The 13182-nt window shown below is 37.2% G+C and overlaps 1 protein-coding gene across 1 annotated transcript in view; it reads left to right on the forward strand.

The window, feature by feature from the left end:
* Window positions 1-13182, forward strand: part of SMCHD1 (structural maintenance of chromosomes flexible hinge domain containing 1) — a 156464-nt gene that overhangs the window by 12377 nt on the left and 130905 nt on the right. The window contains 2 exon segments of the mRNA XM_047697061.1: window positions 1274-1356; window positions 1979-2109. Of these exon segments, the coding sequence (XP_047553017.1) occupies window positions 1274-1356; window positions 1979-2109 (214 nt within the window).

Genomic DNA, 13182 nt, shown 5'->3' on the forward strand with positions numbered 1-13182 from the left:
TGGTGGATATCTCTTCAAGTCATGCTGCTCTTTTTTTTATACTTTACTCCTAATGAGGTGATTTAAGTCTTAATTATTCTATTGGCAAAGCAGAAATCCTTACCTATGACTGTTTTTATTGTCTAAAACCTGGTATCTATTCTTGCTCCCTATGGAACACCTCTACTCATTGAGCTTTGATGAGTGGTAGGGCATCGCATCTAAAATGGAGAGTTTTCTTTCCTCCTCTCTAAATTTTCCTTTTATGAGAAATATGACCATTTATCCAGTTCGGTCAAAGACTCAAAACCATCTTTGTTTCTTTTTCCTTTTTTTTGGTACTTTCATATGTAAGCAGATATCAAATTCCAAAAATTTCTTCCCCCCAAATTTCTCTTACCTCTTTTTTCCTCCCATTTCTACAGTGTTCCTTTTCTGTTTTCTAGACTTAATACCATTGGCCAGATCCTTATATCTGATTTGTGGTAACTTCTTTCTAGTTTATAAACATAGCCATCCCATAAGTGTTCAGAGTGCAGAATGCTTGCTGGGGTGCTACTCTGTGGATTAATTACAGTGTTAGTTGGATTGCATTACTTCATTGGTAGTAAGAGACATAAATTTGGTGTGTTCCCCTTTTTAATTAGGGAAATAAAAGTAGGAAATAGTTTGAGTAGTGACCTTGAAGAAAAAAGAATGTTAGTTAATAATACTGAGCCAGTGATAAGTTGAATATCAAGCTGGTTGTGTAGTAGGAAATAATTAGCAGTTCTGTGTCAGTTAGACACAGTCTGCCATTTGATAAGTTGCTGTTAATCATAGGATTTCTATATCTACATTAGTTCTTAATAGACATTTTTATAATTGCTTTATATTTGCAACCCCTGCCCTGCCTTGTTTCTGAATGTGTTTACTTTTGACTTGTGCATGATGTATTACATACCATGAACTAGTATTTGATTTTATGGTTATGGTCTTTTGTTTGTCTCCTATGTCTGTATGTCTGTCTTTAGATTATAAACTCCTTGAAGCCAGGAATCATGGCTGGCTGACTCATGCCGTATAGTGCCTTACAAGTACTGGTTGATGACTGCTTTTTAATGCTGGTGGTGATTGATGATGATGCCTTTATTGTGTATTATATCATTAGGATCAGGATAATACTTTAATTCTAGCTCTTTGGAAAATAAAAGTGATGGCTTAAGGTACTTCAGAGTTTCTTCTACTTTGAACTTTTAAATGAAGTATTTGGGAGGAAAAAGTTAAGCAGTAATGTCTTCTCATTCTTTTCCAGCTTTTGCTCTTGCAGAATTAATTGACAATTCATTGTCTGCTACTTCTAGAAACACTGGTATTAGAAGAATACAGATCAAATTGGTAAGAAAATAATACTATAAAGAAATTTAACTTCCTTTTATAAAAGTATTACAAGTTCATTGTTAGAAGTATTAGAAAATAAACTAAAAGTAGAAATTATCTGATTTCTCTTGTTAAAATTTTTATGTGCCCTTTTTCTGTGCATATAGGTATACATGTATGTGTGATCACAGTGTACTTTTTTTTGGTGATCTACTTTCTCTTGACACAGTACATTGTAGACATTTGCCATATCATGACTATTCTGTAGTATAATCTTCCATTGCTACGGTTTCATTTATGGGCTATATTATAAATTATGTAGTCTATTGTTATTAAAGATTTAGATTTTTTTCTACATTTTTGCTGTTGTAAACAGTGCTGGCATGAAGATCTTTATGGTCTTTAGATGTTTCTGATTAGTTCCTTAAGCTAAATTCTGAGAAATGGAATTTCTGGATTAAAGGACATGAAGAATTTTAAGGCCTTTGATTTATACAGCTGACATACCTTTTAGTAACTTATAATACATTTACACTTCCACCATCAGTGTATGAATGAGCCCATTTAATTCTTTAATAAATAACTTTTTATATTTTTGACATTGATTTGACTTTTCCTTTCTTTTGAACTTATTTCATAGCTTTTTGATGAAACACAAGGAAAACCTGCCGTTGCAGTGATAGATAATGGAAGAGGAATGACCTCTAAACAGCTTAACAACTGGGCCGTGTATAGGTTATCAAAATTTACAAGGCAAGGTGACTTTGAAAGGTTAGAAAACCTTATTCATGTTTTTGATGGGTAGCTGGGAATTTTAATAAGGATAAGAACTCTAATGTTTCTTTAGTTATACATGGTACATTGGAGCTTTTGACATTATTAATGTATATGTTATGAGTATATATATTTAGAGTATTTATATAATAAAGTTTTTATTTTTGAGACTTAGAAATAGTCAAAACTACATAATATTATGCCTTCCACTAAAGAATTCTTTTTTGCATTTTCTAATATTTAGGAGGTATGATGACATCTTAAGTATTTTGGAACTTTCCCATTTCCTTACTAAAGTTTGATGAGAGCTGTGTGGCCTCTAAAGCAGTAGGATGGTTTTATTTACTTATTTTTAAAAGATTTTATTTATTTGAGAGAGAGAGAGCGCGCACGTGCGTACACAGCGGGGGTGAGGGGCAGAGGGAGATGCAGGCTTTCCTCTGAGCAGGGAGTTTGATGCAGGGCTCAATCCCAGGACCCTGGGATTGTGACAAAGGCAGATGCTTAACCAACTGAGCCACCTAGGCATCCCAGTAGGATGGTTTTAAACTAAACTTCAGCAGTCACCTGATGCCACTTGCAAAGCATCTCATGAACCACAGGTTTTCTCTCTCTCTCTCTCTCTCTCTTTTTTTTTTTTTTTTTAAGATTTTCATATATTTATTTGACAGAGAGGCACAGCGGGAGAGGAAACACAAGTAGGGGGAGTGGGAGACGGAGAGGCAGGCTTTCCGCCGAGCAGGGAGCCCGATGTGGGGCTTTGTCCCAGGACCCTGGGATCATGACCCGAGCCGAAGGCAGATGCTTAATGATTGTTCTCTTGAGCTCATTGTTGCTCTGCTTTCAAGGCTCTGCTTTTTCTTTTCTTTTCTTTCCTTTTGTTTTGTTTTGTTTTTTAAGATTTTATTTATTTGAGAGGTACCTGGGTGGCTCAGTCAAACATCTGCCTTCAGCTCGGGTCATGATCTTAGGGTACTGGGATCAAGGCTAGTGTTGGGTTTCTTCAGCAGGGAGTCTCTTTCTCCCTCAGCTCCTCCCCTTGCTTGTGCTCTTGCTCTCTCTCAAAGAAATAAATAAAAATTAAAAAAAAAAAAGATTTTATTCATTTGAGAGAGTGAAGGAGAGGAGCAGAGGGAGAGGGATAAGCTGACTCCACACTGAGTGCAAAGCTTGACACAGGGCTGGAGCCCATAGCCCTGAGACTCTGACCTAAGCTGAAATCAAGAGTCAGGCACTCAACTGACAGAGACGCCCACATGCCCTTCAGGGCTCTGCTTTATAAACTATTCATAGCTGTTAGAGAATAGAGTCTAGTCAGGAATTTGTTTGTTTATTTATTTATTTATTTGACAGAGATCATGAGTAGGCAGAGAGGCAGGCAGAGAGAGAGGAAGGGAAACAGGCTACCTGCTTAGCAGTGAGCCCGATGCGGGTCTCGATCCCAGGACCCTGGGATCATGACCTGAGCTGAAGGCAGAGGCTTTAACCCATTGAGCCACCCAGGCGCTGCCTAGTCAGGAGTTTTATATCAGAATATGTTCATAGAAAATACCCTGAATGAGAATGCCATATGGGAAACAAAATATACTAGAAGTTGTTCGGGATATAAAGGTTTAGGTCTTTGGGATATTAACTGAATTCTAGTAAGAGCTATGACCCACAGGGCTTTTGCTATTTTTAGTTATGTATTGTACTTCACGTACAATACTTGGGAAGTATCTGTTGGTATTCTGATTAAGTAATATTTTTTCAGGTCCTGTTTTGCTGTTTGTTATGTCAAGGAGAATCACCGAAATTTAAGTATCAATCTTAACAATGTTGAAAATTAATATATAGTTAGCACATTTCCCTTCCTCCTGAAATTTTAGCACCACAGAATTTTTATCAAGTTTGTAAAGACTTATAGTGTCATGGTGACAGGCATGAAGAAGGGCTCTGAAATCATTTGGCCTGGTTTGAATCCAACCTTAATAGTTGTAGGTATGGGTCAAGGCTTGACCAATGGGTCGAGGTATTTTAGTTCTTTAAGTTTCAGTTTATGTATCCGTAAAATGTGGAAAATACCTCACAAGGTTTTGTGAGAACCAAATGAGTTAGTGTGTTGTGTAAAATCTTTAGGATAGAGCTTGTCCTATAGTAAACAATCAGTAAATATAAACTATATAAGCTATCATTTTAGTTTCTACTTTCTTATTTTCAGCCTCAGACTTTCTACAACCATTCTTTTTCATTATATTCACAAGTACATGCCACTTCAAGGATTTGTAAAATATTCACAGAGATGGCAAAGACCACTGTCTTTTAAAGCATAAGGATAGTATTTAGCATGCAATAGAAATATCAGGTGGTAGATTGGCAAAAAGATTAGGAAAATGTTATTTAAATCAGGTGGAAGAGAAGGAAGTAGAATCTATACTGTTAGAGTAAATCTTAACTGAATTCAAGGAACATGGACTCTGATTTTTCTCTAGGTCTTAGAACAACATAAACTTTTAAATGCTGGGGAAATTTTGTTTAATTTTTGTTAAAAAGGTTGCTGTTGCTGGCTCTTGTCCTAGGTTTTTAGGTATTGTATTAGTAAAACCATCAACTGTTATAGCTATTATATACTCATACCATCTTTGAGTTTAGTATCAGTCCCTTGACCCACTCACTCTGATTTCTGTTAACTTCAGATTACTCACTCCCCTAGCTTCTACTCCTGTAGAAAAAATTATCAGTTGCTTTACTATTTCCAGTTAACTTTTTACTAGATACAAGGGTGGGTGTCATAGGATACAGGCTATGGAAGAAAAGTAGGACAGCCTAAAAGCATAAAACAGCTGACTCTCTTGGCCTGTCATTTATGTTGTAGAGAGAAAAACAAGTAAACACAAAAAATTTATAAACATTCCAGTTATAGATTATTGTTGTTAAGAAAATATCAGGTAATATGTTAGAGCCTGATGGGCGGGCATCTCTTAGGGTGGTAGATGAGGGCCTTTTTGAGATTGCATTTAAGTTGAAGCTTGAATGATTAAAGGAAAATGGCCAAAGATCTGGGGGAAGAGTACTCCCAGTAGAAGGCACACCAGCAAAGACAGACAGTGAAATTATGATCAGCTTGTTTTATTTGGGACAGTGGAAGGACACAAGTGTGGTATATGAGGGGGAGAATAGAGGGAGATGAGGTGAGAGTTCTAATTTGCCAATATTCTTTATAACTCTCACCTTGGTACTACTTATCTCCTACCCTTTATATTTTGAAAATGTTAAAGCAAATAAGTTGAAAGAGCGATATTAGCAAGTATGTATCCTTCATCTAGATTTATTAGTTGTTAACGTTTTGTCACATTTGTTGTCTTCTATCTATATGTATGTATACATTCTCTTCCTAAATCATTTGAAAGTAAATTACATTCTTTATGACATTTCACTACTAAATACTGTAGCATCTATCTCCTTCACATGAGGACATTCTCATAACCAGAAGACTACTGTCACAACAAGAAATTTATCATTGATTCAAAATAGATAATGTCCACATTCAGGTTTTTTCCCCCTTTGTCATGTCTCTCTGGATTCTTTTATTCTACAGTAATTTGACATTTGTGTCTTTAATGATACTGTTTTTTTATGGAGTTCAGGCTATTTGCAGAAAGGTCCACAACCTGGATCTGAGTGTTTCCTCAGTACTATTCTTTCCCTCAGCATTTTATGAACATTTTTGAACTTATAGAACAGTTGAAATTCTATGGTGAAAACCCAGATACTCATGCCTACTTTCTACCACTGACCATTGCTTTCCCATGTATCTGTCTATCCTACTAATCTTTAGTTCAGGTATTTTAATTTTTTAATTCAAAATAAAGTATAGATACCTATAAATTTTCTCCCAGTGCTTTTTTTTTTTTTTTTAAAGATTTAATTTACTTGACAGAGACAATGAAAGAGCGAACACAAGTTGGGGAGAAGGAAAAGCAGACTCCCTGCTGAGCAGGGAGCCCGATGTGGGGTTCGGTCCCAGGACCCTGGGATCATGACCTGGGCTGAAGGCGGATGCTTAATGACTGAGCCACCCTAATGCTTCTCCTAATGCTTAGCACTAAAGCATTCTCCTAATGCTTAAAGCATTGATACCACTATCTATCTCTTTTGTTATTGTTGTTTTTGAGGTAAAATTTACCTACAGTGAAATGCTCACATGTCATAAGCTTACCTTTTTTAAATATATTTTTTATGGACATATAATTCATATACCATAAAATTCATCATATTAAAATGTACAGTTCAGTAGCTTTGAATATAGTCACAAAGTGGTGCAGCCATCACAACTGATTCCAGAACATTTTCATCACTCCAATAGAAACCTTTACCCATTGTAGTCACTTCTGTGTCCCCTCATCCTCTCCTTCACTCACTAATCATTAATATACTTTAAATAGTTGTTAGTCTAATTTTTAGTAGTTTTTCTAGGGATTACAGTTAAACTCTTACAATCTGGTTTGGATTAATACCAATTTACTGTGAGTAATATAAAAAAAAACTTTGTTCCTGTGTGGTTTCATTCCCTCCCACTCCTTCATTTTATTATTTTTATATAAATGACATCTTTATACATTATAACTACATCAACAGTTTTCTAGTTATTGCTTTATGCATTTTTAAATCAAAAGAATTGTAAAAAGGACAGTCTTTAGTAACTATTTTGGGCAGATCTACTAGCAACAGATTTCTTTAGTTTTTGTTTATCTGGGAATGTCTTAACCTTATCTCCTTCATTTTTTTTTGTTTTTTTTATAAAGATTTTATTTATTTATTTGACAGAGAGAGATCACAAGTAGACGGAGAGGAAGGCAGAGAGAGAGAGAGAGAGGGAAGCAGGCTTCTGCTGAGCAGAGAGCCCGATGTGGGACTCGATCCCAGGACCCTGAGATCATGACCTGAGCCGAAGGCAGCGGCTTAACCCACTGAGCCACCCAGGCGCCCCTATCTCCTTCATTTTTGAAGGTTGATAGTTTTTTCCCCCTTTTTTAACACTTTGAATAGGTTAACCTACAAAGGTTCCATGGTTTCTGATGAAGAATCAGCTGTTAATCTTACTTAGTATCCCTTGTGTGACTAATCTCTTCTGTCTGCTTTCAAGATTCTTGTTGTCTGGCTTTTAGTAGTTTGATATTGATGTGACTAGGTTTGGGTCTTTTTGAGTTCATTCTGTTTGGTGGTGGATGAGGTTTTTGGATTTGTAGATTATTGTTTTTCATCACATTTGGGAAAGTTTTTGGCTATTATTTCTTCAAATAATCTTTATCTTTTCTTCTTCTCTGGCTCCTATTATCCATGTATTGATATGGTTGATGGTGTCCTATAGGTCTCTGAGGTTCTGTTCATTTTTCTTCATTCTTTTTTCTTTTTGTTCCTCAGACTGAATACTTTGACCTGCTTTTTAAGTTCACTGATTCTTCTGCCAAATCAGATGTACTCATGAGCCACTTAACTAAATTTTTCCTTTCAGTTTTTGTTTCTTTAAATTGTAGAACTTTCATTTGTTTCTTTTTTTTTTAAATTCTATCTCTTGTGCTCTGTTTGGTGAAACTCTGTTCTCATACTTCATTATTTACTTCATGATTTCTGTTACTTGAATGCCTTATGAAATACCTGATTTAAATTTTTGTCTAGTAAGTTCAGTGTCTAGGCTTTCTCTGAGACAATTTATACTTACTGCTTTTTTCCCCTGTGTATGAGCTGTACTTTAATATTTTTGTCATGGTTCAGTTTTTTTTGTTGGGAATAAGACAGTTTAAATAATATAGTGTGGCAGCTCTGGCAATCAGATTCATCCCTCTCCCCAGGGCTGCTTGTTTGTTTCTTCTGTTTGTTGTTGTGTACTTACCCCTCTAAACTAATTCTGTAACATCACTATTTTTTTTTTTTTAAGATTTGTTATTTATTAGAGAGAAACCATGCATGAGGGAGGAGGGGCAGAATAAGAGAGAGAAGCAGCCTCCCTGTTGAGCAGGGAGCTTGATGTGGGGCTCTTTCTTAGGACTCTGGGATCATGACGTGAGCTGAAGGCAGACACTTAACCAACTGAGCTATCCAGGCGCTCCTGTAGCATCTGTATTCTTTATCTTGTGTTGCCACTGAAATCTCTGTGTAGCTTAGTGGTCAGGTAATGATTGGACATTTTCCCTAAATGTCTGGAACCATTAAATCTTCCGAGCTTTTGTCAAGGGATGCATATCTGTTTGCATATTGGAGTATGTTTTTAATGTTCTGGCAGGAAGTTTACAACTCTGCCTTAGTCTTCACTTCTTGCTTGCACAGAATCTCAATGTCAGCCAGAAATGAGAGATTAGCGCCTTCTGCATGCTTTCTTGAGCATGTATATAGTCCTGCATATAACTGTAATGTTTTCTAGTCTTATGAATATGCTGGAGCTTTTGTTTTATTTGTATTATTTTTAAAAATTCAATTAGCCAATGTATAGTGAATCATTAATTTCAGATATAGTTAATTCATCAGTTGTGTATACTACCCAGTGCTCATTGCATCACGTGCCTTCTTTAATGCCCATCATGCAATTACCTCATCCCCTTACCACCTCCCCTAGTTTCCTACTGTTAAGAGTCTCATGGTTTTTCTCCCTCCCTGATGACTTCTCTTTAAGTTTTCCCTCCCTTCCCCTATAATCCTCTGCACTGTTCTTACATTCCACATATGAATGAAACTATAAGAGAATTGTCTTTTTATGATTGGCTTGTTTTGCTCAGTGTAATATCCTCCTCATTGATGTAAATGGTAAGTAATTATCCTTTCTAATGGCTGAGTAATATTCCATCATATATATATATGTGTGTGTGTGTGTGTGTATACCATGTCTTCCTTTTTTTTTTTTTTTAAGATTTTATTTATTTATTTGACAGAGCATAAGTAGGCAGAGAGGCAGGCAGAGAGAGAGGGAAGCAGGCTCCCCACTGTGCAGAGAGCCCAACACGGGGCTCGATCCCAGGATCCTGAGACCATGACCTGAGCTGAAGGCAGAGGCTTAATCCACTGAGCCACCCAGGTGCCCCTATACCATGTTGTCTTTATTCATTTATCTGTCAATGGACATCTTGGCTCTTTCCACAATTTGGCTATTGTGGACATTGCTGCTATGAACATTGGGGTATAGGTGCTCCTTCAGATCACTACATTTGTATCTTTGGGGTAAATACCTAGTAATACATTTGCTGGGTCATAGGGTAGCTCTATTTTTAACTTTTTGAGGAATCTCCATACTGTTTTCCAGAATGGCTGCATCAGTTTGCATTCCTACCAATAGTGTAAGAGGGTTCCCCTTTCTCCATATCCTTGCCAACATGTGTTATTTCCTGAGTTGTTAATTTTAGCCGTTCTGACTGGTGTGAGGTGGTATCTCATTGTGGGTTTTCTTTTTCTTTTCTTTTTTCTTTTTTTTTTTTTTAAAGATATTATTTGTCAGAGAAAAAGCAAGAGAAAGTGAGCAAGCCCAAGCAGGGAGAGTGGCAGGCAGAGGGAGAAGCAGTCTCCCTGCTGAGCAAGGAGCCTGATGCAGGAAGCTGAACCCAGGAACCTGGGATCATGACCTGAGCTGAAGGCAGATGCTTCATCAACTGATTCACCTGGGGTTCCCTCTCATTGTTGTTTTGATTTGTATTTCCTTGATGCCAAGTGATGTGGAATGTTTTTTCATGTGTCTGTTGGCCATATCTATGTCTTCATTGGACAAATGTCTGTTCATGTCTTCTGCCCATTTCTTGACTGGATTATTTTTTTTTGGGGTGTTGAATTCAATAGGTTATTTATAGATTTGGGATACTAGCCCTTTATCTGATATGTCATTTGCAAATATCTTTTCCCATTCCATAAGTTGCATTTTAGTTTTATTGACTGTTTCCTTAACTGTGCAGAAGCTTTTTATCTTTTTTTTTTTTAAAGATTTTATTTATTTATTTGACAGAGAGAGATCACAAGTAGACAGAGAGGCAGGCAGAGAGAGAGAGAGAGAGGGAAGCAGGCTCCCTGCTGAGCAGAGAGCCCGATGCGGGACTCGATCCCAGGACCCTGAGATCATGACGTGAGCCGAAGGCAGCGGCTTAACCCACTGAGCCACCCAGGCGCCCAGAAGCTTTTTATCTTGATGAAGTTCCAAAAGGTGATTTTTGCTTTTGTTTCCCTTGCCTTTGGAGACATGTCTAGCAAGAAGTTGCTGTGGTTGAGATCAAAGAGATTGCTGCCTGTGTTCTTCTCTAGGATTTTGATTAATTCCTATCTCACATTTGGGTCTTTTCATCCATTTTGAGTTTATATTTGTGTATGGAATATATAAGAAAATATAAGAAAGTAGTCCAGTTTTGTTTTTCTGCATGTTGCTATACAATTTTCCCAGCACCATTTATTGAAGAGAGACTGTCCTTTTTCCATTGGATATTCTTCCCTGCTTTGTCAAAGATAAGTTCACCATAGAGTTGTGGGTCCATTTTTGGATTCTCTGTTATGTTCCATTGATCTATGTGTCTGTTTTTCTGCCAGTACCAGACTGTCTTGATTATTACAGCTTTGTAATCTAGCTTGAAGTCTTGAATTGTGATGCCACCAACTTTGGTTTTCTTTTTCAACATTCTTTGGCTATTTAGGGTCTTTTCTGATTCCAGGAAGATTTTAGGATTATTTGTTCCAGCTCTGTAAAAAATGCTAATGGTATTTTAATAGGGATTGCATTGAATGTGTAGATTGCATTGGGTAACATAGACATTTTAACAATATTTGTTCTTCCAATCCATGAGCATGGAATGTTTTTCCATCTTTGTGTCTTCCTCAATTTCTTTCATAAGTGTTCTGTAGTTTTTTAAAAATTTTTTTGATTTTTATTTTTAAAGATTTTATTTATTTGAGATAGACTGAGAAAGAGAGCACAAGCAGTGCAGAGGGAGTGGGAGAAACAGGCTTCCCATGGAGGAGGGAGTACCATGGGTGGCTAGATCCCAGGACCAGGTGATCATGACCTGAGCAGAAGGCAGACACTTAACTGACTGAGCCACCCAGGAGCCCCTGTGTATTCTCTAGTTTTTAGAGTACAGATCCTTTGGTTAGGTTTATTCATAGGTATTTTATGGGTTTTGGTTCAATTGTAAATGGGATCAGTTCCTTAATTTCTCTTTCTTCTGTCTCTCTGTTATATATAGAAATATAACTGATCTTTATGCATTGATTTTATATACTGCCACATTGCTGAATTCCTGTATGAGTTCTAGCACTTTTGGAGCGGAGTCTTTTGGGTTTTCCGCATAAGGTATGCCATCTGCAAAGAGTGTGAGTTTGACAACTTCCTTGCCAATTTGAACGCCATTTATTTTTGTTGTTGTTGTTGTTGTTTGATTGCTGAAGCTAGGACTTCTAGTACTATGTTGAACAACAGTGGTGAGAGTGGGCATCCCTGTCATGTTCCTGACCTTAGGGGGAAAGCCCAGTTTTTCCCCATTGAGAATGATATTCTTTGTGGGCTTTTCATAGATGGCTTTTATGATAATGAGGTATGTTCCCTCTACCCTACACTGTGGAGAGTTTTAAACAAGAAAGGATGCTGTCAAACGGTTTTTCTGCATAAATCGAGGATCATATTTTGTCAAATGGTTTTTGTGCATAAATTGAGGATCATATGGTTCTTATCCTCTCTTTTATTAATGTGATCTCTCATGTTGATTGATTTGTGGATGTTGAACCACCCTTGTATCCCAGGAATAAATTCCACTTGATCATGGTAAATAATGCTTTTTATATACTGTTGGATTCTATGGGCTAGTATCTTTTTTTTTTTTTTTTTTAAAGACTTTATTTATTTGACAGAGAGAGAGAGAGCACAAGCAGGGGGAAGAAGCAGAGGGAGAAGCAAGCTCCCCACTGAGCAGGGAGCTTGATGCAGGGCTCGATCCCAGGACCCTCGGACCATGACCTGAGCCAAAGGCAGATGCTTAACCGACTGAGCCACCCAGGCGCCCCAGTTGGCTAGTATCTTGTTGAGAATTTTGGCATCTGTGTTCATCAGGGATATTGGTCTGTAATTCTCCTTTTTCATGGGGTCTGGTTTTGGGATTGAGGTAATGATGGCCTTGTGAAATGAGTTTGGAAGTTTTCCTTCCATTTCCATTTTTTGAAACAGCTTCAGTAGAATAGGTTCTTTTAAATGTTTGGTAGAATTTCCCTGGGAAGCCATCTGGCCCTGGACTTTCTTGTTTTTTAGGAGATTTCTGATTACTTCTTCAGTTTCCTTTCTGGTTATGGGTCTATTCAGGTTTTCTATTTCTTCCTGTTTCAGTTTGGTAGTTTATATGTTTCTTGTGATTGAGTTCAAGTTTCAAAGCATTGTGGTCTGAATAAGATATTTTCATATCTAATATTGGGAATAATCCCAGTCTTTTGGTATTGGTTGAGACCTGATTTGTGAACCAGTTTGTTATCCATTCTGGAGAATATTCCATGTGCACTTACAAAGAATTTGTATTCTGTTACTTTAGGATGGAATGCTTTGTATATATCAATGAAGTCCACCCGCTCCAGTGTATCATTCAGAGCCCTTGTTTCTTTATTGATCTTCTGCTTAGATGATCTGTCCATTGCTGTGAGTAGGGCGTTGAAGTCCCAGGCTATTATTGTGTTATTATCAATGTGTTTCTTTAATTTGGTTATTAATTGGCTTATATAGTTGGCTACTCCCAAGTTAGGAGCATGAATATTTATATTTGTCAGATATTTTTGTTGGATAGACCCTGTAAGTATGATATAGTGTCCCTCTTTATCCCTTTGTATGGTCTTTTTTTTTTTTTTTTAAAGATTTATTTATTTATTTATTTGACAGAGAGAGATCACAAGCAGGCAGAGAGGCAGGCAGAGAGAGAGGAGGAAGCAGGCTCTCCGCTGAGCAGAGAGCCCGATGCGGGGCTCGATCCCAGGACCCTGAGATCATGACCTGAGCCGAAGGCAGCGGCTTAACCCGCTGAGCCACCCAGGCGCCCCGTTTTGTATGGTCTTTGATTTAAAATCTAATTTGTCTGATATGAAGATTGCTAC

Source organism: Lutra lutra, chromosome 12 (assembly GCF_902655055.1).
Source record: "Lutra lutra chromosome 12, mLutLut1.2, whole genome shotgun sequence".
Lineage (NCBI taxonomy): Eukaryota > Metazoa > Chordata > Mammalia > Carnivora > Mustelidae > Lutra > Lutra lutra.